At 47.5% G+C, this 24106-nt stretch overlaps 9 protein-coding genes across 9 annotated transcripts; 5 read left to right on the forward strand and 4 right to left on the reverse strand.

Annotated features, from left to right (window-relative positions):
• Positions 1 to 581: 581 nt before the first annotated feature.
• I303_108404 (uncharacterized protein) lies at positions 582 to 2298 on the reverse strand (the record flags this gene model as incomplete). Its single annotated transcript, XM_065969822.1, has 6 exons — positions 582 to 712; positions 834 to 1173; positions 1324 to 1728; positions 1858 to 1936; positions 2057 to 2142; positions 2251 to 2298. The coding sequence occupies 6 exons, from the start codon at positions 2296 to 2298 to the stop codon at positions 582 to 584; spliced, it is 1089 nt and encodes a 362-aa protein (XP_065825894.1).
• A 709-nt stretch (positions 2299 to 3007) lies between these two features.
• Positions 3008 to 4635, forward strand: I303_108405 (uncharacterized protein; the record flags this gene model as incomplete). The annotated part of the gene is made up of 4 exons (XM_018410541.1): positions 3008 to 3351; positions 3477 to 3546; positions 3683 to 3808; positions 4000 to 4635. 4 exons carry the CDS (start codon positions 3008 to 3010, stop codon positions 4633 to 4635), a joined length of 1176 nt encoding a protein of 391 aa, XP_018260350.1.
• Positions 4636 to 5630: 995 nt separating this feature from the next.
• I303_108406 (histone acetyltransferase type B subunit 2) lies at positions 5631 to 7681 on the reverse strand (the record flags this gene model as incomplete). Its single annotated transcript, XM_018410540.1, has 10 exons — positions 5631 to 6011; positions 6114 to 6240; positions 6317 to 6384; positions 6459 to 6537; positions 6603 to 6677; positions 6750 to 6978; positions 7120 to 7280; positions 7364 to 7447; positions 7508 to 7530; positions 7607 to 7681. The coding sequence occupies 10 exons, from the start codon at positions 7679 to 7681 to the stop codon at positions 5631 to 5633; spliced, it is 1302 nt and encodes a 433-aa protein (XP_018260349.1).
• A 468-nt stretch (positions 7682 to 8149) lies between these two features.
• On the reverse strand, positions 8150 to 9076 carry I303_108407 (uncharacterized protein; the record flags this gene model as incomplete). The annotated part of the gene is made up of 4 exons (XM_018410539.1): positions 8150 to 8220; positions 8540 to 8633; positions 8833 to 8919; positions 9056 to 9076. The coding sequence occupies 4 exons, from the start codon at positions 9074 to 9076 to the stop codon at positions 8150 to 8152; spliced, it is 273 nt and encodes a 90-aa protein (XP_018260348.1).
• Positions 9077 to 9637: 561 nt separating this feature from the next.
• On the forward strand, positions 9638 to 13733 carry I303_108408 (uncharacterized protein; the record flags this gene model as incomplete). Its single annotated transcript, XM_018410538.1, has 18 exons — positions 9638 to 9796; positions 9887 to 9969; positions 10042 to 10098; positions 10160 to 10181; positions 10250 to 10354; positions 10416 to 10532; positions 10605 to 10781; positions 10859 to 10970; positions 11029 to 11176; positions 11231 to 11360; positions 11415 to 11563; positions 11623 to 11827; positions 11884 to 12384; positions 12446 to 12559; positions 12632 to 13072; positions 13186 to 13218; positions 13313 to 13466; positions 13591 to 13733. 18 exons carry the CDS (start codon positions 9638 to 9640, stop codon positions 13731 to 13733), a joined length of 2850 nt encoding a protein of 949 aa, XP_018260347.1.
• Positions 13734 to 14508: 775 nt separating this feature from the next.
• I303_108409 (uncharacterized protein) lies at positions 14509 to 16107 on the forward strand (the record flags this gene model as incomplete). The annotated part of the gene is made up of 5 exons (XM_018410537.1): positions 14509 to 14836; positions 15113 to 15333; positions 15496 to 15635; positions 15796 to 15867; positions 15963 to 16107. 5 exons carry the CDS (start codon positions 14509 to 14511, stop codon positions 16105 to 16107), a joined length of 906 nt encoding a protein of 301 aa, XP_018260346.1.
• Positions 16108 to 16814: 707 nt separating this feature from the next.
• On the forward strand, positions 16815 to 19237 carry I303_108410 (uncharacterized protein; the record flags this gene model as incomplete). Its single annotated transcript, XM_065969823.1, has 13 exons — positions 16815 to 16817; positions 16915 to 16990; positions 17070 to 17100; positions 17207 to 17335; positions 17444 to 17522; positions 17632 to 17740; positions 17793 to 17881; positions 17938 to 18087; positions 18145 to 18252; positions 18305 to 18462; positions 18521 to 18558; positions 18641 to 19020; positions 19088 to 19237. 13 exons carry the CDS (start codon positions 16815 to 16817, stop codon positions 19235 to 19237), a joined length of 1500 nt encoding a protein of 499 aa, XP_065825895.1.
• A 573-nt stretch (positions 19238 to 19810) lies between these two features.
• Positions 19811 to 21543, forward strand: I303_108411 (uncharacterized protein; the record flags this gene model as incomplete). Its single annotated transcript, XM_018410535.1, has 7 exons — positions 19811 to 20225; positions 20312 to 20457; positions 20570 to 20625; positions 20748 to 20878; positions 21018 to 21064; positions 21184 to 21252; positions 21382 to 21543. 7 exons carry the CDS (start codon positions 19811 to 19813, stop codon positions 21541 to 21543), a joined length of 1026 nt encoding a protein of 341 aa, XP_018260344.1.
• A 660-nt stretch (positions 21544 to 22203) lies between these two features.
• On the reverse strand, positions 22204 to 24046 carry I303_108412 (uncharacterized protein; the record flags this gene model as incomplete). Its single annotated transcript, XM_018410534.1, has 9 exons — positions 22204 to 22543; positions 22703 to 22853; positions 23017 to 23246; positions 23337 to 23385; positions 23460 to 23542; positions 23606 to 23695; positions 23779 to 23825; positions 23893 to 23984; positions 24037 to 24046. 9 exons carry the CDS (start codon positions 24044 to 24046, stop codon positions 22204 to 22206), a joined length of 1092 nt encoding a protein of 363 aa, XP_018260343.1.
• Between the last annotated feature and the right edge of the window lie 60 nt (positions 24047 to 24106).

Here is a 24106-nt window from a genome sequence, read left to right on the forward strand (position 1 = left end):
TTTACAGTCGCAGGTGATGGAATCGTTTCGTTGATCAATTGATAAAAATTGTTGGCGACCGTTGTCGAAATCCCCAGCCTTTCGCTGAGTTGTAGCGGCAATGGCGAGGTTCTCATCACCGGTTATACTGTATACTAGCAAATAGTATGGGGCTTGATCTCGCTGCAGAGTGTACGTGCCTTGGTAGTGGTAGAAATGAGAGCGCTCGCTGAGCTCCAAGTGTCATAGTGGTCACGCCTGTCGCATCGGGTTCTGCTCGACTGCTCTGAAACACATTGCTAGTATCACTTGACCTCGCTCAGATGTTTCTGTTATAACAACCAAACAAGCACACGCCGACGCTTCATGATGCGTCTTGACCAGAATCAAAGAAGTTGATTGAATGTAAAAGAGAAGTGCAGAAAGCTCTATGTGGGTGATTCTTTGCTATCTTCCGAAGCTCAATCCAATGAGCGCATGCATATGCAGAACTAAAAATACCCATGGAGACCCCGTGCATGACGTCTCAAGCGGTGCACTGAATAATCCACCCTCTAATCTCGATTCGTGCCCATTTTGACCAGTTTTCTGTTTTCGCTGCGCTAGCTGACGGTCTTGGATGTCACCTCCCCGCCAACGGGGAATCGTTTCTGCATCCAGCCTAAGAAGGAAGGCACGTCTTCGGCGATGCTGTTGGGCAATGATCCATTCGTCACGAAACGCGGTATATTACCTGTGTATACATAAACTCATGATTGAGCGGACTTCTCATGCTGCGCCTTCTGGGCTTTACATGGAGCAGGGCGACCGTATCGAGCATAAGTGGTAATGAGAAAAAGGTGGACTAGACTCACCTCCTGCATCACTACTAGTAGCCATCCGCCATTCCACCTCCGCTCCCCCATTCACCTCTCGGACCCTTTCCACCGAGACGTATTTCCCTCTCACACGAGACTTTTCGTTGTTCGCTTTGGGCGGACAGTCGGGGTGTTCGAAGGGTATCGAGATATTCATGAATGACCTTTCACCTTTCGGACCGCTATTCAACTCTCTCGAAAGTAAGAGCACCAAAAAGGTCCGCGGGTTAGTCGGTGGGGGAGTCTTGAATGTCAGACGCCATACTTCGGCAATGTGTTTTCTGTATACTTGGATACATTCGGATTCGCGCATTGATTCGATGTATTCCCTTTCGTTCTGCTCATTTGTAGGCATCATTTAGCTCAGCTCCGCATCACTGAGCAAAGTCCAAGTCCACCTTCAATTAATAGGTGGTTGCCCTTCGTATGACGGGGAACGAAGAAGCACGGTACGAGGGAAACAATGGAAGACCCAACCCGGACATACCTCGCTGTGATATTCCAATAAACCCCTCCTGAACCTTTCATAGATCCCGTCCGGGGTGGAACTCATGAACAAAGCCTGACGTTCGCTCTCACTTGGCACTCTAGCAGGCGCAGAAGCACCTTCTCCTTCAGCTAATGCACTGCCATTCGGCATATCCCCATCGGCGTTGGTAGCAGAATGAGTATGAGGGGGTTTCTCTTCTGCATGTCTGGACAAGCGACGTATTATATTTGCAGGCGTATACGAGCTCGAACTTCGTTTGTTCGGACTACTTGAGGAAGCGTCGGTACTTCCGTCTGTGGGTAATTTGTCTACGTGCGCATGTGCTGGTGGTACGGCGATGGCGGAATGGAAGGATTCTCTGCCGCACCAATATTCTTTGAGTCCACCAAGAGATTTGCGTATCTGGAGTACAACGTGGACACAGTCAGCTAAAACAGGGTCATCGACGACTGCGGGAACGATTACTCGAGGAAGACCGAAGCACAACGACGCAACGATGGGTCATGATCAAGTCAAAACGAGTTTACTCACATCATTGTACGGTGAAGAGGTAGTCAGGTTGAGAATCTTGACTGTACCATCATGTTTCGTCGAATGGTGATTCCAATGTCTAACCACGACGATACAACGTTAATGATTGTGAAAGTCAGCTGAGCTACGATACTCCGTACTTCGTGTCCGATCCAATTGATCGGATTGAAAATGTGATGTTTCTCACTCTCGGACTCACGACATGCTATCGGCCAGCTTCATGCCCATATCAAAATGATCATTCAAGAAGGCATCGAATTCCTCAGAAGAGGGATCCGGTATGTCCTACGATGCAAGCTCAGTACGGCCTTCATCAGCTATTGCTTGAATCACTACTGCACCACATTGACGTATATCTTGGTCCCTGGAGGAGGGTGTAGGAAGCAGACTTACTCCTGGTTTGAGAGGTTGGAGATCTAGATGAACAGCTTTCGGCGACATTTTCCGTGCCGAGAAATCAGGTTAGGTCGAGGAGAGCTGCGATGCTGTTCGATTATTACGGATGTCTTGTGATGCGATCAGAGTCTAAGAAGTCTGCTCAGGAGACCCGGGTGGCTTCCTTGTTGTTGTTGTTGTGAAATGGATAGTGTCTTCCATGCATAACAATCGAGAAGGAACACCTTTGCATCTTTGGGCTATATATATACCCCTCGGTCATAAGTATCCGCTATGATCGTCTCATCTCATCATCATATTACGGATTACATTTGTTTACTTTCGGTTCACTCCGACGGACAATCCGAGTTCATCCATTCCTAATCACCCTTTACGTGAATACAGTACTACAATACGATTTATTCCTAATTGTCCAACACCATGATTACCGATTGATTCCGTCATCACCGTTGCAAGTGCAAGATTTGTTGATGCCATGATGGCCGAAACCGAGGATTCGTGTGTAGCATGCCTCTTTGGTCCCATTTCTAGCGTCATTCCACCTTTGATAACAAGATCACTGCCCATCCGCTTCCATAATACTGACACCAATGAAAGACCGTCCTCCTATTCCAGATCTCAACACACCATCAACACCCATGCAAAGCCCGTAGCGAATCTAAGAGCCTCACGGCTTTTCACTCAAGTCTCAACTCATAGAGATCAAACGCCAGTAAAAGACGAAGATCGAGGGGGGAAGAAGAAGTTCCCCACTATGTCTGCCACGTCAAAATCGGCTTGCCAACCTGGACCGATCCCTCAGTTCTTAGCCAGCATCCTATCTCAGCGCATTGAAGGCTCTAATTCCATCAATAGTACTTATCCCCCGCATTCAAATTCTTCTTCGCCTGTACCGAACCCCTCAAATCAGAATGGCGTAGCACAACAGCAGCCACCGCCCAACCCGTTATATCTCCCTCCTCCAGCCCTTCCGAGCGTAGAAGAAGACCTTGTACCCCCGGAAAACTTTGCGCTGGTTTCGAAAGGGGTGTATAGGAGTGGGTTCCCGAAGAAAAGGAATTTCGGGTTTATGCAGACTCTACGTCTCAAGACGGTATTGTGAGTCATATCTCACTCTGGCTGACTACACACAAATCAAGCGCCAGATCAAGTCAGACAAAGCTTCACTCTACGGGAAACATCTTAGCTGATTCGACCCTTCCCCTGCCCCTTACCTTGAACAGGACCCTCGTATTGGAAGATTACCCGGAAGCGAATCTTGAGTGGTGTCAATCGCAAGATATCCAATTTATGGTGAGTCGGCCGCCGAGGGTTGTTCGGTTCACACGGTCATATTCAGCTCATTCGATCAGGTTAAATTGAGCTTGAGCTTGAGCTGATCTGACTTCTTTCGACTCACTCAATGACTTGTGACTGGTTCGACGGATAGCAATTCGGTATACCGGGAAACAAGGAACCTTTCGATAATATCCCCGAAGACGTGATTTGTTCGGCACTGGTAGCTATACTGGACGTGAGGAATCATCCTGTGCTCATACATTGCAACAAAGGGAAGGTGAGTCAGCTTCTCTTACTTGCTCACCGTATTTCTCCTATTCTTGTTGAATATCACATCTCATCTCGCTTCGAAGTACAATAAGAACCATATGCAAAGGATCAACCACGACGCAACCCATCTGTCACACCATCCAAAATATCAATTCTTGTTTCAGCTTGTGATGCTGACTTGGTTCATCCTGGATATAGCACAGAACAGGATGCCTAATAGGCTGTATTCGCCGGTTGCAAGCATGGTCCCTCACTTCGATATTTGACGAATACAGGCGATTCAGTTCTCCGAAATCCAGAGCCGTAGACCAGCAATTCATCGACCTCTTCGACCTCATGCCGGTCTGGAACCAGCTCGTGCAGAAGGGAGGCGGGCTGGATAATTTGCCGAAATGGGATATGTTAAGTATCCCACGGAGGGGTATAGTGAAGATCAAGAACGTCAATCAGAATCAGGGTCAGAGCCAACATAATCAACTTGGTACAACCATCATCAATGCCACGAATGAGAAGGAGGAAGAGAGAGTGAACGGCGCTGATAAAACCATCAAGGTCAATGGCTCAGAAGAAGGACAAGAACAAGGAAATGGGCCTGGGCAAGGAGAAGATCGATTTCAGCCTGATGGGATAATATACATAGATGGGACCAGTAACAACAGATCAAAAAGCCAGGATGAGGATAAAGATCAAGGGGAAAATCGGGATGGCGTTAGTGACGAAACGGCAACACCTTTAAAACCCAACGGAGTTGGGAGAAAGGGGGAACTCGATGGTGTAGATGTCACGCCGGAATTATCCATGAAGATGAAGATAGAAGGGGTGTCCATCAGTTGATTTGATACGCTTACATGCTCGGCACGCACTCGTCCCTTATGAAAACGCCCATTACAAATCACGACCTAGAATCTTGGAAGGGCAAAATCGCATAAGAAATTGGGAACAGGTTGCTGTAATGATCTGTACTTCACTGTGCCGAACTCAAGAACCAGCTATTGTCGCTCCTACCATTATCCGGATCGACATTGAGTTGGACGTCGACTCATCCTGGTGCCCCTGCTCCGCTTAGGAGTCGAGATGCAATTCCGAGCTCGAGCTCGGACTCGATCGGAGTCGACCTTAGGGCGAAGCAAACGCCAGATTCGTTGTTAAGTCGGAGAAGGGACAAAGGGATAAACTACACACCCGCCAAGCAGTCCTCTCGAGAAAAGGGAAAAGGAGAAACAGACCTGATTGTGGATAAGAGAAAGAGAACAAGGGTTCTCATACAGTCTCGCTACCTGCACAATGCCTCCCATCACCCAAATTATACAAGTGTCAGGTTCTGGCATTTCCAGTGGGCTGAAGTGCGTAAAATGTACCATGTACCACAAATGTGGGTTCAAACGTAGATGTGGACGTATGTAGATGCAGTATTACTCGTACAAGTCTTTTGTAGTCTTATCGTGTCTCTTTCCTGATTCAATATGCGACACCATCATTGTAGTTGCAATTGCACCGATCGATGCCTTTTTCGCGCCATCGTCAGCACTGAGTGACAATTGAATGACAATTACGCTTTCATGCATTTATACTTGACATGCTGGTATTTATCGATAAGTCGCGAAGATCTAATTCTGCATCCTGTGACTTACTAACGTCGAATCACATTACAAGGACTCAAACGCGAGCATTGATCCACCTCTATTTGATACATCGCATTGCTCTTTCCTCGTACTTCTACGTTCTATTCTACCCTGACTGCGGCAGGCTGACTATGCTCGACCGCCAATCACCCCAAACCCCCAAATCACACAACCACCCGATCATTCCTCCAACTCCAACTCCAATCCCTACTCCAGATCCATCGCATCCACATCCCCCTCTCCAGGCGTTCTAACATGTCTAGAAGGTTCCCAGACCTGCAAGATATTATCTTCGGCCGTCGTCGCCAAGTGCCACTTCGCATTGGGGCTCCAAGAGATATCCGAGACTTTCGAAGTATGTCCTCCGTGAACGAACAATAGTTCGGGAGGTCCATCTTCCGCATCGTCAGGTGTTTGCTCGGCGCCAATGGCATCGAGGTTCCATATGTGGACTCGTCTGTCGGCTGAGGCGGAGGCAAAGTGCACAGGGGAGAAGGGGGACCATGATAATTGCAAAACGTCGTCGGTGTGCCCTTCGAAGGAATGGAGTTTCGAAGTGGGTTTTCGGACATCCCATAAGGCGATTGTCTATGAGAGTGGCATTCGATCGTCAGCAAATAGTGACCTGAAGCCGACTTTTGCCGTGCGCAAGGTCCTTTAGGTAAAACATTCGCTTGAGAAAGCACCCACGTTATCGCTTGATCCGGTCAAGAAGAGGTAATCAGACGATGGGGCAAATGCTACAGAGTTGATCTCTGCCCCGTGTCCTTCGACCGAGGAAGACGCCTTGTTGTTATTATCACTTCTTGTATCCCATCTGAACGCATCCGATTTTAGCTCAGTTTGGCAACTGCTGCCCTGCTGCAAAACAAGTAGAGATTCAATAGACTCACAACATGATTTTCCTATCGTCGCCTACCGAGGCGAACATATAATCGTTCTTTGGATGCCAGTCGACGTCCTGTAGTCTTGCGTCAATACCTCAAATCTCGAATCTCAAGTCGCAAAATCGGCGGAAAAAAGACTTGTACTCACTCCCACACACGCCGAGTGTCCAGTATACAGACGTAGAGGCCGTAAGATTGGATCTCTCTTCTGATATCCTTGAATATCCCTAAAAAGTGGATCGTCAGATTCGCATGACAAACTAGAATAGGACGGATTAGTTTTAAGACTCACCAATGAGCTACAGTGGCATCTTCACTCGCACTGAGTATATGACCTTCCTTAACGGTACTCCATGCCAAACCATAACTGTGGGGCTCTGCATCAGTTTTGTTCCGTTCATACATCCATCCAGATAGCTGAGTAAGTACGACTACTCACCCTTCTTTAGTCTGCCCTTTTAACCTGATATCTGGTCTGCATTCTCCGTTGGGGTTGGCTTTGGACTCGTGTTTAGTCCGATCAAATATCAATACATCACCTGAGACGGCCTTTGTGGCTATCAATTCGGGGTTCTGGGGCATGTAACGAGCTCGGTTGATCTCCCCTTCGTGATTTATAGTTTGGATAGCTCGGATTCTGGCTGGGGATTTGGTGTATGAGCCGATTTCTGAGGGAAAGTAGGAAGGAAATCCAGTATCAGCTAAGATGTTCGAGGTCGGAGTCTGAGTGTATGGGCAAAAGCAGGGGCAGAGCCATGACCAAGGGAAAGAGAGGGAGTTACACTTCGAGTGAAATGACCTAGACTCACCCTGCTTATCCTCATCGTACATCTCAGCAACTTCTTTCCCAGCGTTCTCCATACCGCCCTTAGGAAGCAGAACTTCAGCGATGATGAGATGGTCGTTTGATTGACCGGACGTATGGGTTCCAATGATCATTCGGTGGACGGTATAGTCTGCGTCTGGGGGACTGGATACCGATACAAATCCCATGTCAGCTAATTTGACCCTTCATAACCAATCCGGAGTATTTAGCTGAGATCTTCGACGCACCTCGTTTGATCGGGGAGCCATTGACATGTTAATGATGGCCATGTCAAGGCGTGCGTGATCACGGTATCATACAAGAAGGGGGTGCTTTGTGCGAGCAAAACATGAGCTTCTGTTTCCAGCATGGTGAACGAAGCAGGAGCTCACTTTTTCTTCCATATTTTGTATTCCTGCCGCAAGATTTGTCAGCGTTGTGGGCTTATTCTCAATGACAGGTATGTCAAATACAAGGACGGTCGAGCTCACCTCGTTGATCACTTGACTATCCTCGCCTGCGTTCGAGCCGTCATCTTCTATTTCGATAGGTTCGGAAGGTGCCATCGTGGAAGCGGCTGGCTTGTCGTTATGTTATGTGCCTAAGTCGTGCGTCGATGAAGTATGTCGTCTAGTCTGATCTATAGAACGGAGGGATGATTGGCTATCGAAATCTGATTTTCCGAAAGCTGGGATGAATTGCAAACAGTAGTTGTGCGAGTAAGGTGGGAAGTGGGAGATGGAAATGATGAACATGAGCAGTTCACTCGAATTTGACGCGTCTCACCATGTATTCCTATGGTGCAAACCAAGTTCCTTTTCCCTGGTGCGAGCAAAACCGATGATATCACCATTTACGTCCAGTACCACGAATAACTTGTGCCAGCATATCAACATAGAGCGAGAGTCTGAACGTCTGAACAGCCTGCGAAAGCGCAACATGGGCTTGAGATGAAGTCCACGCAAGGAGGCCTAATCTATCAAGATCATATGCATCATTATATCTAGATTTCCGAGATAAATCAACCACATGACCTATGAATCCTTTGTCCAGCTTTCCACTAATTTTTCCAAATCGAATTTGGGGTCCTCTGGGTCGGTGATCACTGCGAATTAAAGAATTAGGAATGAGAGGTCAGCGTCTACTACAATGAGTCGTAACAACACAGATGGGTTTTATGTTCAACGAGGTCTGGGGGAGGGATCTTCTTTCCTCTTATCTCCATTTGCATTTAGTTTTTGCTTGCTGACTCTCTCGCTGATTTCCAGTCACCACGCTGCCAGCGACCCAACATGGAAAGGATCGTCCCCTTATATTCCCCAAGAAACATCCCTCTCAGATTCCCAGTCTGTTTTTCGGCCATTCCCATCGCTTCTTTTTCACGTCGGTCTGAAAATTCTGTTTCAACAGAGAAAGCCACTCACATGACGAACCGCCGGTCTTCTCAGCCTTCTTAGCAGCATAAGCCTTCTTCGCTTCTTCAATCAGATGTGCTCGGTGCGAAACAGCGTGAGCAGCCTGTATATTCCGCAACGATTGAATTGTTTCATTTTTCCAGATGTTTCACGAGAAGTTTGAGGAGTTCATAATGATTCGTGTGTTCAGAAGTCACAGATGACGATGTCGTTTCGGACAAGAAAAAGGCGATAATCAACAGCAAGTTAGCAATGCCTTTATAATAATACCATCCATGTTCATCCTTTCGAGTTCGACTGACCTTCTTCTCGTCGTATTGACTTTGCACCGTCGATTGATGCACGATTCCATAGAAGATACCTCCGATGAGGGCAGACCATCGAACGACCTGTATCCAGCAGCGCAAATGCGATCAGCTACTATCCTGCGGACACTAATCTCGGTCCTATATCTTCATTCGTTCCCAGGCTTATCGGTTCCGTCACGTCTTGTTATCCGTATTCCTGAGAGTCCGCAATACTCACGTTGGTAGTAGGAGTAGCCATTTTTATGGGTCGGAAGAACGAGAGTAGTGAGATTGAAGAATAGGGGTATTGCCAGTGATTTTCGGAGGGCTCGAGTGCCCTTTTGAGTCGTGACTTGAGGAGAAAGTAAGGACTGAGAAGGGAAGGCTAGTAATGTTATTGCTTTTACTTTTGGTTTTGCATGAAATGACCAACAAATCACTCGTGAGAGCTGGCGACCAGCAAAGATGCCATACTCAACCTCCTGAGTTACACCGGGATGAACCGAAGTGCAAGTAACAGCGATAAGTCAGGGTATTACCGATATTTCCGATGTTGTGGCATTCTACCTAGTTAACGCCATGCCATGCGTTGTGACGCGACGAGATCACCTCCAACCCTCCAACTGCCTCGCTGTCCTCCTGCTATTGCTTAATGACCATACCAAGCCTTACTGTTACTGTATCCCGTTCCAACCTCACATCATAGATACCGCACCGCTCGTCCTCCTGATCATACTAGCATCTACCTCGGATCAGCTTGACAACTTATCGAAGGGATCGAGGCGGTATCGCCAGAAGACCAACAGAATAACAAAACACCATGAATCCATCCTCAACGTGCTACACCATCGTACACGATGATCTCATCGACGCGCCCTCTTCCCAGGACTTGCGGAATGCTTTGCAGAAGGGCTCAGACGAAGTCAAGCTGGAGACTATGCGAAGGATCATTGTTAGCACTTTGAACGGTCAAGGTCACGTAAGTCATCCGATCCAAATCTCAAGTCAAATCAGCTTGAATCAATCTATCGGTGCTACTGAAACTGACGGTCTTCATGACGCCGAGTAGCCATCATTGCTCATGCCCATCATTCAATATGTGATGCCTTCGCGTAATAAGCAATTGAAGAAGATGTTGCATTTCTACTGGGAGTGAGTATACGTCAACCCCTACCTGTCCCCTGAAGAAGTGGACATGGCTAACGAGGATATGGATGATTCAAGGATTTGCCCTAAATTGGACGATAATGGGAAATTGAAGCAGGAGATGATCTTAGTCGTGTAAGCCTGCGTCTATCCGGAGTGAAGTGCTATTGAAGCTGATAAACCAAATACATAATAGCAATGCTATCCGAAATGACCTGGTAAGCTGAATGTCGGCAGTGATCGTTCGTCGTTCGCGTAGCTTACATTAAATCCATTTCCTATTTAGCAACATCCAAATGAGTATATCCGAGGCGCTACATTACGGTTTTTACAGAAGATTAGAGAATCAGAACTGCTAGAACCTTTGGTACCCACCGTCAGATCTTGTCTGGTGAGTTCCCTCCTTTCGATACTATCGATATTCCGACTTACCGTCTTGACTTGTTTCGCAGGAACACCGACATTCATTCGTCAGGAAGAATGCAGTATTCGCTACATATACTATATATCAAGACCACGAACATCTTATTCCTGATGCTCCGGAACTACTGGATACTTTCTTGGCAGCGGTAAGCTTCAATTCTCATGCTGAATACAGCTATCGATAGAAGCTTGCTCACTTTCCGCGATGGCACGCATAGGAATCCGACTCGAGCTGTAAACGAAATGCTTTTGTCACCCTCTGCAACATCTCTCAGCCCACTGCTGTTCGATATCTGCTCAACAACTTCGATCAGATCTCAGGCATGGACGAGGGGATGCAGATGGCCGTCATTGAGCTGGTCAGGAAAGAAGCCAAGACTGAAGGTGGACACAGGGTGAGTTGGATCGAGAGCGATTTACTCCACCCGACCGAAAAGACAAGTGAGCTAATCTGGGCAAATGTGGATTCAAGGCAAAATGGATCCGATGTATATTCGAGCTCCTCAATGCTGACTCGCACGCGGTCAAATACGAAGCTGCTACTAGCTTGACTACCCTCACCCAAAATCCTGCTGCTGTGAAAGGTGAGACTTCGGATAGGTGATAGGCCTCGACATGAAGGCTCACACTGTGCCTGAATAGCCGCCGCCGCCGCGCTTGCAGAGCTTATCGTCAAGGAAGCGGACAACAATGTCAAACTCATTGTTCTAGACAGATTCGATAATCTGAGAGCTAAACACGAACATGTGTTAGACCCTATGGTCATGGATATCCTGAAAGTGCTGTCCAGGTGAGCTGAACACCTTTGCCAGATGATATGCAAGCTGACATATTTCTCATACAGCCCTGACATGGAAGTCAAGCGAAAGGCGCTTGGTATCGCCCTTGAGATGGTGACCAGCAGGAACGTCGAGGATGTCGTTCTGTTCTTGAAGAAGCAATTACAAGGCACTTTAGATCAGGAATTCGACAAAGTAAGTTATCATATTTTCGATAGGGTGGATGTCATAGCTGACTGTACTGCACAGAACCTCGAGTACCGACAACTGCTCATCCAATCTATTCACTCATGCGCCATCAAATTCTCTGAAGTGGCTTCCAACGTTGTACATGTGCTCATGGACTTCTTGGGAGATTCCAATAACCCTTCAGCAGTTGATGTGATTTCCTTTGTTCGGTAAGCTCTTTTTCTACGTTTCTGCGCTTCGCATGAGCAAGGGCTGACGCTGTCTACAGTGAGGTGGTTGAGCGATTCCCAGATCTTAGACCTGCCATAACCGAGAAGCTCGTCTCGACATTTAGCGATATCAAGTCCGGAAAAGTGTTCCGTGGAGCAATGTGGATTGTGGGAGAGTACGCAACTGGTCCAGCGGATATCAAGCGGGCGATCCAAGAGATCAGAAAAGTGCTGGGCGAAATCCCTATCTTGGCTTCCGAGCAGGTCAGTTGGGCTCAATTCTGTAATTCCGGAATCGCGCAGCTGACATGATCTCATAGCGTCTACTCGATGAGGCCGAAGCTGCTGACGAGAACGCTCCGGAGAAAGAAGAAGCCCCCAAGGCAGTCACTACCACTCGAGTGTTAGCAGATGGCACATACGCAACCGAGACGGTATACACCTCGACAGCCCAAGCAGCAAGGTTGGAACAAGTTCGAGCAGCCACCAAACCGCCTCTACGAGCCTTGATCTTGGGCGGAGATTTCTTCACTGCCTCAGTCTTGGCTGCGACACTCACCAAGCTTGTCTTGAGATTCTCTGAGGCTCAATCGGACTCTCAATCGATCAATACCCTCCGAGCGGAAGCTATCTTGATCATGACTTCCATCATTCGGGTTGGACAATCGAAATTCGTAGCTGTGCCGATCGATGAGGATTCCCAAGAACGAATAATGAATTGTATTGAGACTCTGGCTGAGCTTCAAAGCTCCAAGATACTTCAAGATGTCTTCTTGCATGATACCAAAGCTGCCTATGCTAAGATGGTAGCTACTGAGGAGGTGAGCTGGCTCTACTTGCACAACACTTATCGACTGAGCTGATTCGTTGGCCGTCGAGCAGAAAAAAGCATTGGAGAAGAAAGAGAGGGAGAGTAAGACTGCGACGGTCCAAGCAGATGACCTGATATCGTTCAGACAATTGTCAAAGAAATCTACTCTGGGTGATGTAGATGATGTGAGCTAATTTTCCACCTTGCTCTCGACCGTGAAACTTCAAGCTGATTATTTACGATGACCTCGACGCCAGTTCGATGACCTCGTAGCAGCGACAGGTGCAGCAGAGGTGCAAGACGACTTCGTTTCCAAACTATCGCGAATCTCTCAATTGACCGGATTCTCTGATCCTGTATACGCCGAGACAGTAGTCACTTTATCGCAATACGATATCATCCTGGACGTCTTATTGGTGAACACCACGAACGAGACCATGCAGAACCTCACTGTGGATTTTGCCACTTTGGGAGATCTGAAATTGGTAGAACGACCAGCGGCCGTCACACTTGCTCCTCACGGATTCCACAGTTTGACAGCTACGGTGAAAGTGTCGTCCACCGAGACGGGAGTTATATTTGGAGCGATCACCTACCAAAAACAGGGAGCGTCAGACTCGGATGTGACGATTGTGATGAGTGATATCCATGTGGATATTATGAGTTTCATCAAGCCGAATTACGTGAATGAGGCGCAGGTACGTGATGCTCTTCTGCCTTGCTTCCCTGGTCTGCCTATCTAGTGTCTTCTGTGTTTTATGTTTGGGAAGGGGCAAAGGCTGATTCGAGGATGGGATTCGCTTTGCTATAGTTCCGATCGATGTGGACTGAATTTGAGTGGGAGGTGAGTTGCTCATTAATTCGGTCATTCGGCTACTTAGGCAACTGAATATTGAAAGACTGATGTTCTGATATTGTGATTGTGTTTGTCACTATAGAACAAGGTCGCCGTTCAGACTTCCATCTCTGATCTTCGAGCGTACCTTGATCACCTGCTCAAATCTACGCATATGGCTTTGCTCACGCCCGAAGCTGCCTTGTCGGGGGATTGCGATTTCTTATCTGCCAATTTGGCTGCCAAGTCGTTATTCGGTGAGTCTGAGGATTCCCCTTTTCTTGCGATTTGCAACGTGCGACGGCAATGATGAAGGAATTGTCAATTCACGGAGTCGAAGCTGACAATGAGATTCTCCCTTTGACTTTGATGACCCACCAGGCGAAGACGCATTAGCCAACGCTTCGATCGAGAGGACGGAAGATGGATCTATCACGGGACACGTCAGGATAAGGTCCAAGACTCAAGGAATAGCGCTGAGCTTGGGCGATAAGATCACGTTGAGCCAGAAAGCTCTCAAGTGATTGGTGGCGGACTGAGGGATTGATCAGATCAGATAGACCTCTATACATGAGTAATAACGATGACACAGACACAGATGAAGATTGAGACACAAAATGGACTCGGAGGTCTTGTAAGATATGCATGATGCTCGTACAGATTGACTATGCGACTACTACACCCAGGTAACAGGTTGACAGGTTTTGAAAGCAGCTGTGAGCTGGTCGAATTGACGGTGATCTCCGCTTGTGTGATGCGCGTTTCCGAGGATGAGTGGTATCTGTGATTGTTATTGAGACCGTGTTGATGTGTGTCTGGTCATGCACAACGAGTGTCGCTTAAGCTTTTAAATTTGTTCTTGCTCAGCATCAACAAGGTGGTACCCCTTATTCAATTCGATATTGCAACAAGGGATCACGGATGTGGTAGAGGTGTTCTGGGCGATCTAGTGAATTACAGCTTAGCTACAACCCAATAGCCCTTGACTCCTCAATCGGGTACTATCTTCGTATCATCTATCCATCCTATTACATTTGACGAATTGACCACTGGACGACGACGTCATCGACGGGGATCAGGACAACAAACGCCGGTAAGCTGCTTCTTCCCGGCTGCTCAACTTTGACGGGAATCACGCTACAACATCGGAACATACCCTGCCTGGACCGACTCTTCCCCGCCGGGAGAAACACCCAATTCGAAGGATCAAGCAGTACATCAATATCAACCCAACTCTGAGTTCGAGTCCAAGTGATAGGAAGTCAAACACACACACAGCTTCCAGCGATAGAGATAGACATGGGCCAATCATCCTCGATTCCATCGGGTTTACCGCCCACCGCCTTACATTGTTTGCGGGTAGCCGATAGTTCGCCGACGGATGGACTGATTGAACCGTATTTCGATTATTTGATCGGGATAACGACTCCGGCTCCGGCACAAGGACAAGGAAAGGGGCAAGATGAGAGGTATCAACATCATGATTTATCTAGTCTAGCTAATGTCACGGGCATCGAAGGAGGAGGAGACGAAAGTAGTTTGAATGCTTTGGGACGGGTAGTAGAGCAGAATGAGGGGAAGGTATTGGGGTTGAGGGTTTATAATGCCAAGTCGCAGCGTATAAGGGGTGAGTCATGCGATATCATTCTGAACGAATTAGTTTTTGATTCTGGTGTGGAGATGTTGGAGGGGGTGCGGGGAGAGGGGAGTGTATATGCTCTCAATCCTGGCTCTGAGGTGAACCATGGTTGGGTTACGGATAGGATGATCGAATGCAGGAATGAATGAATGAATGAATGAAGGAAGGATTGTTGAGGCATCGCATATCCATATTTGTGCCCTGCTAAATCGCAATGTACCATGTTCATAAGGTATCATGCTGACTTGACTACATCTCATCCAGACGTCCATCTCATACCATCGCGCGCATGGTCAGAGGCGATCCTCTCCGCCTCTGGGAGTGGACAACAAATCTCATCTACAAATACGAATACGAATGCGCCGACGACATCGCCGAAACCGAAACCGTCTTTACTTGGCTTATCGCTGCGAGTATGTAATCCCGCGAACGCGTTGGAAAGCGTGTATCATGTTTTAGATGTATTAGAGGGATCTCCAGCAGAGGTGTGTACAACTCATATATCACATCACACCACGTACATCACAGATTGCGGTATGCTATCATGTCGATTCATCCGCGTCTCCATCCGAATTCGTCACATCTGTCTCTGTCCGGCGTTGAGATACTGACATTGACACTGCTTTTTGTGGACTATGCCATGCCAGATGGCCGGCCTCGTACCGTGGGGAGACTACGTATTAGCCTGGTCCGGTGGTCCGCTGCACTCCGAGAATGATTTCTACAATTTGATAGAAGCGCATGTGGATAAGCCGTTGAGGCTGTTCGTGTATAACTCGGATTTAGAGTGAGTGCATGTTTTCTGTATCGTCCTTACAAACTCAGTCTTCTGCTTGACTTGATTATGAATGCGATCTGCCTATCATTCTCCTTTATCCTAAGTTCCTCTCAACGCCAATTTGATATGAGCGCGACTGACGATATATGCGTGTACTATCGTGTGATAGTAATCTACGAGAAGTTATACTGTATCCTACACGACAATGGGGTGGGGAAGGACTGATAGGGTGCGGTATTGGGTGAGTCCATCCTGCAAAACACAGGTGTACCCTCTGTCATGTACTTTGACTGTCAGAGTTGAGTTGAGTTGACGATGATCATGTTCGACTGGTAGGTATGGTCTACTACATCGTATACCGCGTCCCTCGACTCCGCCATCCGTTGCTGCCTCTGCCTCTGGACAGGTCGATGGGTATTTTAATCAAGAGATAAATAGGATATCTGATCACTCGAGACCAGCAGAAGGTATTGCGACTTGATGTGATCGCGGAGACGAATAGCATGATCAATTCATTCTCTGATGATTGTATGCATGCTCCAGTACATGAGCCTGTGACTGGGTTGTTGTTGCATATATATGCTTTGACTGATTCGCTATGCATGTAGGTTATGGATGCGATGTATGCATGTATTGCCATAAAACCACTGAGTCAGGGTAGGATCACACGCGACTGACATGTTTGATGTCTTTGCTTTGTTGTTTCAGAATCAATACATCAGCCACAGAACACGGAACAGAGAACACACTAAATCAAGAAAGGTCAGAGCGCATCATACTCTAGGACAGACCGCTACTGCATCTACATTCATCTATATCTCTCTATCGTACTGTACATCTGAAGAAGACCATTGCCGGACGAAAGCAACACGAAGAAACAACGGGACGAACCAAACAAACAAATAGTCCAGAATATCCACAACCCATCCGCATCCTCTCGATTCAATTGGACAAGTACAAACCCACAGTGAGAACAGCACGGACCAATCTGTCCTATCCTTTCCTTCCTTCGAAGTCATCAATCACTCTGTCATCTGTCCCGTCAAGTAGCGATCACACGTCGAAGCAATATTGTTCAATTTGGACACTTATTTTGGCCTAGACAGGCAGACGAACAGACAAGGAACTGAACAGAACAGAACGAGACAGAACATAGAGAGGAGATAGATAGCTGCTACACGATCAACGATGGTGTGTCATACATCTCTTCGCCGCCGAGTTGCTTGTTCACAATATCAAACATTCCTCGAATATGTACGAACGACTGACAGACATATCAACTGCATAGTCCACATACTCCAACGCGAGCTCGAATAATCCCCATGCGGATCCTGAACAATTCTACGTCAAGCAAAATAGGATAGGTCAGCTTGATTAAGCCTTCACGACACTTTGTATGTACTGGGTGTGTCCAGCTGACATGATGCGGTACGGTACGGATAGGCAAAGGGAGTTTTGGAGAAGTGTATAAAGGGTAAGCTACGTCGCAGCTCACAATTCATAATCTTCATACTCATTCCGCCAAGATATCAGTGCCATACCCAACAAATGCCATGCAGGGACTGATTGATAGCGCTCAGATACGACCGCCGAACGTCTTTACCTGTCGCAATCAAGATCATCGATTTGGAGAGTGCGGAAGATGAGATAGATGATATTCAGCAGGAGATACAGATTCTAGGTCAACTGGATAGCGAATTCGTGACTAGGTGAGCGAGCACTCTTGCCTCCTAAATTGACCCGCACTTTGGGCTCTGCGACAACTCTCATTGTCCGAATGCCAACTGAGACTGACTGGCATCTCTGGCAACAAATAGATACCATGGATCGTATTTGAAAGGATCACATTTATGGATTATCATGGAATACTGTTCGGGAGGATCATGCTCTGATCTGGTGAGCCGGCTGTTCTCAACTTCTCTGCACCAGTAGTCTTTTAGAATAACCAGCCAGTCAAATCCAAACGTGGGTAACGGAGAACAATGCTAATTCTGCTTACGAACAGATGAAAGCAGGAATATTCCGCGAAGAGTACATAGCTATCCTAGCTAGAGAATTGCTACGTGGACTAGAATATCTGCATGAAGAAGGGAAACTACATAGAGATATCAAAGGTGAGCTGCCGAGTTCGGAAGGACCTGTGCACATAGCTGACATCGACAATAGCTGCAAACATACTATTGACTGCGAGTGGGGATGTCAAATTGGCCGATTTTGGTGTATCTGGTCAATTGACGGCAACGATGACCAAGAAAGTGAGTAAGCTTTGATGCTAAAGTACTTGATTAGCTGATCTGATACGTGGATTTAGAACACCTTCGTAGGGACACCATATTGGATGTCACCGGAAGTGATCAAACAATCGGGATACGATCATAAAGCGGACATTTGGAGTCTGGGTATCACATGTATCGAGATGGCGATGGGTGAACCTCCTTACGCAGACTTGCATCCAATGAAAGTGAGTTGAATATCCCCAATCTCACACCGATGCTGTCCTCTGACCCCGTTGAATTAGGTTCTATTCCTCATTCCGAAGAATCCGCCACCCCAATTGGACGAAACCAAGTTCTCGAGGACGTTCCGTGATTTCGTGTCGTTGTGCTTACAGCGTGATCCTCGAATGGTCAGTCGGCCGGCACCATGTCATGCAATGTTCTCGCTGATGAGCTTTGTAGCGCCCGACCGCTAAAGATCTGTTGAAGCATAAATTCATAAGGACAGCTAGGAAAGCTTCTTACCTGACGGAGTTGATCGAAAGGTACGAGAAGTGGAAAGCCGAGGGAGGAGCAAAGAGCGGAGAGGACGGGAACAGAGGCGATGGAATGTCGAATGAGTGAGTCGGCTCGTGGGCATGTACCAGAATCAAGAGCGGCTGATGCATTGTTGAGAAGACATGGCTTCGGTCCAGCACAAGATGCACTCTGGGATTGTGAGTGAAACCCATAGCAATAGCCTCGATTCTTGATCTCCAATAATCCTGTGAAAGGCTGACTTTGCGACGATACTTGCAGTCGGCACGGTGCGCAACGCCTTGCCTCCTAAACCTGGTACAGTATCACGAGCAACGGGTCGTCCATTACCGCCCGCAAGCGGTGCATCATCTTCAGCTACACCCACCAAACCAGATCTTCCGCCGTCTATCAATGGAAGAGCTTTACCGAGAGTCCCTCCGTCAGCCTCACAAGCAACGATCGTCGCTTCTGATCCTGAACCAGCTTATCAAACTATAAGAAATGCCTTGCCGCAGGGTGCGGCACCTCATCCGCATCAGCAACAACTCCAGCAACAGCAGCAGCAACAACAACATGTACAACAGCAGCAACAAGTTTTAGAGCATGATGACGATGAGGATGTGATGCTTGAAGGAGTTATCGTGCCTGCAATTAACAATGTAAGTCGGGCGCAGCTGGCAAACAGAAGTGATCGGCAAAAGCCTTGCTGATGAAAGGATGTCACAGCTCGCTACTCGTGTACCAAATGATCATGCTCGAGAGGCTTTGGCTAGATTACGTCAAGCGTTCATTGATGCCGAACGATCTATACCTGGGGTAACGTCTGCCTTTGTCTTGGAGATTGTGGAGAATGTGGAACAGGTGGAAGATCATTAGCTGTAGCTGCATATTCATATCATGCCTTTTCAGCGGGTCCGCGGATGTAAATAGCAGTCAGGGGGGGACTGTCGAAGGAAGGTTTCCGGTATCCGATATTACCTTATACACAAGCATTGGTTTCTACTTGAATACTGCTCTTGTCCTTGTCTTTACGTCTATACGTCTATACACCTACCGGTTCACGCACATGTACAAGCATATTGATAGCTTACGGCCGTAGTGATACCTGTTGAGGCATAATGGGATAAGGTTATACGTTATCGACGCCAAGGAATCGGTTGTTCGTGCCGGTTGTACCCTTAACCGGCATGGCCATTGATATCTGTTTCAGAGGCGGTGCAATGATGACAAGTTGATAATATGATAAGATTGGGATATATATACACGATAGGCTTGATGCATAGCGTGCGATACTGAATGTGAAGTCCCCTTGAACGTACTTGCAGCACTGAGCGATACATAGCAGCTGTTAGCTGGTTAGCGTACAGATATATCACCATACCATCATATCATATCCAAAGAAGCGATACTTTCTTCGATCTGAATCTTAGGGTAGCCACAGCGAACAATATGTCGATACTCATACCTAAGAAATGGAGGAAATCTTCCATGACGATGTCCTCTTCCTCGACTTCCACTTCGAAGAACAGTATGAGTGCGAGTGCAAGTACGAGTACAAGTACGAGCACGAAGAACGAGAAACGGAACCCTCCTCCAGGATTCATCGTTCATAATAACACGACTTCTACAGACAGTCCACCTTCTACGGCCAGTGCGTCCAGAACCCCACCCTCTCGTATTTCGACCAATACTTCAAACGGAAACACGAATACAGTCACGAGCACGAATGCAAATGCAAACACCAATGGATATGCAATCCCCAAACCACCAGCTTATACGCCGACTTCACCCGTCGATGGGTTCCGAGATAAGTCGGGTGAAGATCCGCTTGAGATTCTGAAAGAGTACGATACAGTCCTCCTTAGTGGGTCTGTCTATGGTCTTCATCTGCGTGTGCGTGTGCGTGTGCGTGAGAGAGCGTTCTGACTTTTCCGGGTGTGCTATTCATAGTCGACGATAGCTCCTCGATGAAGGGACGGAGATGGAACGAAGCGCGTACTTCGTTGATGGGCGTGGCTGACATAGCGGCGAGATATGATCAAGATGGGATCGATGTGCGATTCCTGAATAGCAGGAAAGAAGGTGATGGTCTGAAGGTGAGTCGCTTGGTATCGAGTGAAGTCTTGAAGTGATTGGACTGTTACTCGAACAATTGCGTCTGAATTTCGAAAATCACATCCAGAGTGATCGCTGACGATCCCTCTTTAGACGGGAAATCAAGTGATGCAGCTGTTCGATGCTGTCCACCCGAACGGCGCAACACCGTAAGTAATCTTTCCCCCTCTTGTTCATCGATGAAATCAGGTGGAATTCTGGTTGTTCGCTTTGGGCTCCTGGGTCACTTGGCGCACGGTGATTGAGGCTGAATACGGTGTGATCCCATTAGAACCGGCCAAAGACTCGAGAACATCTTACGGGAATATATGATCTCCTTGGAGAAACAATCGAATCGAAATTCGATCCTTGGTCGAAACCCGACGGTGAAGCCTATGAATCTCATCGTGATCACGGATGGAGGTCAGTCAATGTCAATTGCGCACTCATTTCAAACTAGCCTTTCGATTTTCTTCGTCACTTCATCCCTTTCACAGATACATCGGCTGCAATCGGCGTAACAAGCTGATGACGGTCTTGTTAATTTGGGTGGATAATTTAGCTCCGACTGATGATCCTGAAAGTGTAATTATCACATTCGCAAAACGGGTGAGTTCAGCTGAAGTGTTTAAGCTTCTTCCCCTACTATAATTCCCATGCAAAAGATCGAAAGATCGTCGATCGCCACCTAAAGTCAGCGAGAAATGACTCATATCGATGTGTCATAGCTCGACAAAGGCGAGTTTCCTCTTTCGCAAGTCGGTATCCAATTCCTGCAAGTGGGCGATGATCCATCCGTAAGTCATTCCCCTGCCCTGCCCTGCCCTGCTCTACCCTTCCCTGCCTTGCTTGGCCCCACTCGTAATAAACCAGGTTGGAAAGCTGATATAATTGTTATGTCTTGTGCATCGGTGGCGATTCCGCAGGCTCGCGAAGCACTACAAGAGCTAGATGATGGATTATCAGATAAACACGATATAAGGGATATGGTAGATACCGTCCCGTATTCCGGGCAGCAGTTGACGGCTGAGATGATTGTCAAGACGTTGATCGGCGGGATCAATAGGCGGATGGATAGGAAGGGTTGATCATATCAATCGTCATTTCCACCGGTGAAGTCTTTTTTTGGCTATGCGAAGCGATCGCGCATTGTATTAGTATTTTCAAGTTGTATTGATAGTGAAGCTGGAGTCATACCTGTAACTTCATCGTATTTTTTCGAAAGGTCGTTCATACGAACTGGATGTAGATGATGTAGCGTAATAATATGAAATGATAAAGCATGCTGAGATATGGCTAAAATCGGTCTTTAGTTGTACAGGTGTATGTGTATTATCAGCATTTCAAGCAGGATGTCGAGGCCGTATGATCACGTCACGGGATGCATGTATCTCGAACTATGGTCAGTACAGTAGATCGGGCCTTACTAACATCCTTCAGTAGGCGATGCAAGTCGCTGTTGACATGTCAGACTCAAATCAATCGCTTTATGAGCCCCTTTTCGGATTAGCTCGGATCACCAGGAGCATCGCAAATCATGTGAACATTAGACTCGCAACGAGCAACGAAGAGGATTAGCCGAGGACGGGCATCGCTTAGTCTTAATCGTGACCCAGCGTGAACCGTAGCGTCGTAGCGTCAAGACCGCAACAATATAAAGCATCCATACATGCGCCATACGGATTTTACTGAGAGTGAACACCCATCTATTTTGCTTTTGGCTATTCAAATTGCAGGAAGAACGATCATCAGCGATCGTGTTCCTCCGAACAAGACACCACGAAGTACCAGACTCTCCAAATGGAAGAATTGGGCATTGGAAGACAGAACGCTAGATTCAGACTCACCTTACAATCCTCCATGACGGTATCTTTAATCAACACCATGACCCTCCCTTGCTCCTCCGGCTTACTTATAGCATTATCGTGCTCGTAGCTCGCCCCAATCGCCAACTTGGCTCCATCAGGCGAGAAGGCCAGAGCGGAGATCGAAGTTGGGTATTTCGAATACAACTTCATTCGTTTTTTGGCGTTGTGGTCCCAGATTGATATGCAGCCGTCTGATCCCCCCGACGCAAAGGTGTTATGGCTATTCATTGATTTGAGGACAGGAGATTAGCATCGCTGATGATTACTTTTTTCAGGATCCGACAATCCCAAGGGAAGCAATATGAGTTGGAATTGATCGATGGATGATTGGACTTATGGATTGGAGGATTGGAGGCTAAGACACCGCTTGGACACTTACATGGGATGATAAGCTAAAGCGTTGATTGGGTAAACACAATCAACACCGTCGATATTTTGCCTATGGGCTCTGAAAGCGTATTTGGATCCTTGGTCGGCGGGGTCGAAGTATTCTACAGCTATTCTTCCTTCGATTGATCCCGATGCCCAGCCTAACAAGCAAAAGCGGGTCAGTGTCGATGATACATACGACTCGGACTCGGACCCGGTCGCGCTATATATGTCATGTGTTTTCGTGCAGACAGCGTGGATGGCGGACGCGGAGCAGGGCGAGCGATGGAGGGCATGGGATTGCGACAGGCACGTCGAGCTCACCTTTACCGTCAATCATGGTAGCCACACTCCTCGTCAAAAACTTCAAGGCGCTCTCCCGTTCTTGGGAAGGAGCGATCTCGCCGTCAGCAGCAGCAAGTTTGGCAACGTCGTACACGAACACATGTCGGTGAGCCATGGATACGAGGAGTCTGGATGATTTGGGGGCGTAAGAAAGGTTGTATGCTCTAGCGGGGAGGTTTTGGGTGGATCTTAGAGGTATCTCTGCCGATCTGCAAAATATAAATTCCAGCAATTCAGCACGAGAAGCATGATAACGATAAAACATGATGTTTTGAGAAGTGCTTCTGCTCTTGACTCACGGATCCCATACTTTCAAAGTGGAATCCCAGGAAGTGGTGATGAGGACGTCTGTTTGATGTCTGGTTAGCACGTAATTCCAGGTTTGTGGCCATGCGTCAGTGACGGCGAGAAAGAGAGCTCACTGTGTTCGGGCGACCAGACCAGACTTGATATCGCATCCTCATGTTTACCCAACACCCTACATTGGCCAGTCTCGAAGTCCCACCTGGTCACATTGGATGATCAGCGACTCTGACTAGTGTTTGTAGTGATATCGACTTTTACTCACTGCCTCACTCGCTTGTCCAGGCCTCCTGAGAATGCTATCGTAGACGACGAGCCGAATGCCGCTGTTAATACGGCAGCTGGGTGGGAGAAGCTAATCACAGCAGACCCGGGTCCTCGAGGTCAGCACCCCTAATCCAGTTTGCAGGTAGCAAGAATGACGATGCAGATACGCACACTGTCGGTGGCTGAGGAGGAGCAACTAAATGGTGTAATTGTATAGTCTGAAAGCGCAAGATACCGTCAGCATGATATCTTTAACAGCTCTTGTCGACCTGAGCAGCAGCTCACTCCATCCCAACTCGAGACTAATAATCTGGTTGAATCCGGAGAGAAGGTCAAGGAAGAAATCCCATCAGCCGGGGGCTGTAGTGTCAGATCTCCTATTTGGCTATATCAGCATGGGTCTGGCATGTATAGGGAGAATGTGCCGACCTGTAGACATGATGAGTCTCCCTGTGCTTGATGTATTGTCTGTGGAAGTATGACTGTAAAGCTGACAAAA

Source organism: Kwoniella dejecticola, chromosome 11 (assembly GCF_000512565.2).
Source record: "Kwoniella dejecticola CBS 10117 chromosome 11, complete sequence".
NCBI classification, from domain to species: domain Eukaryota; kingdom Fungi; phylum Basidiomycota; class Tremellomycetes; order Tremellales; family Cryptococcaceae; genus Kwoniella; species Kwoniella dejecticola.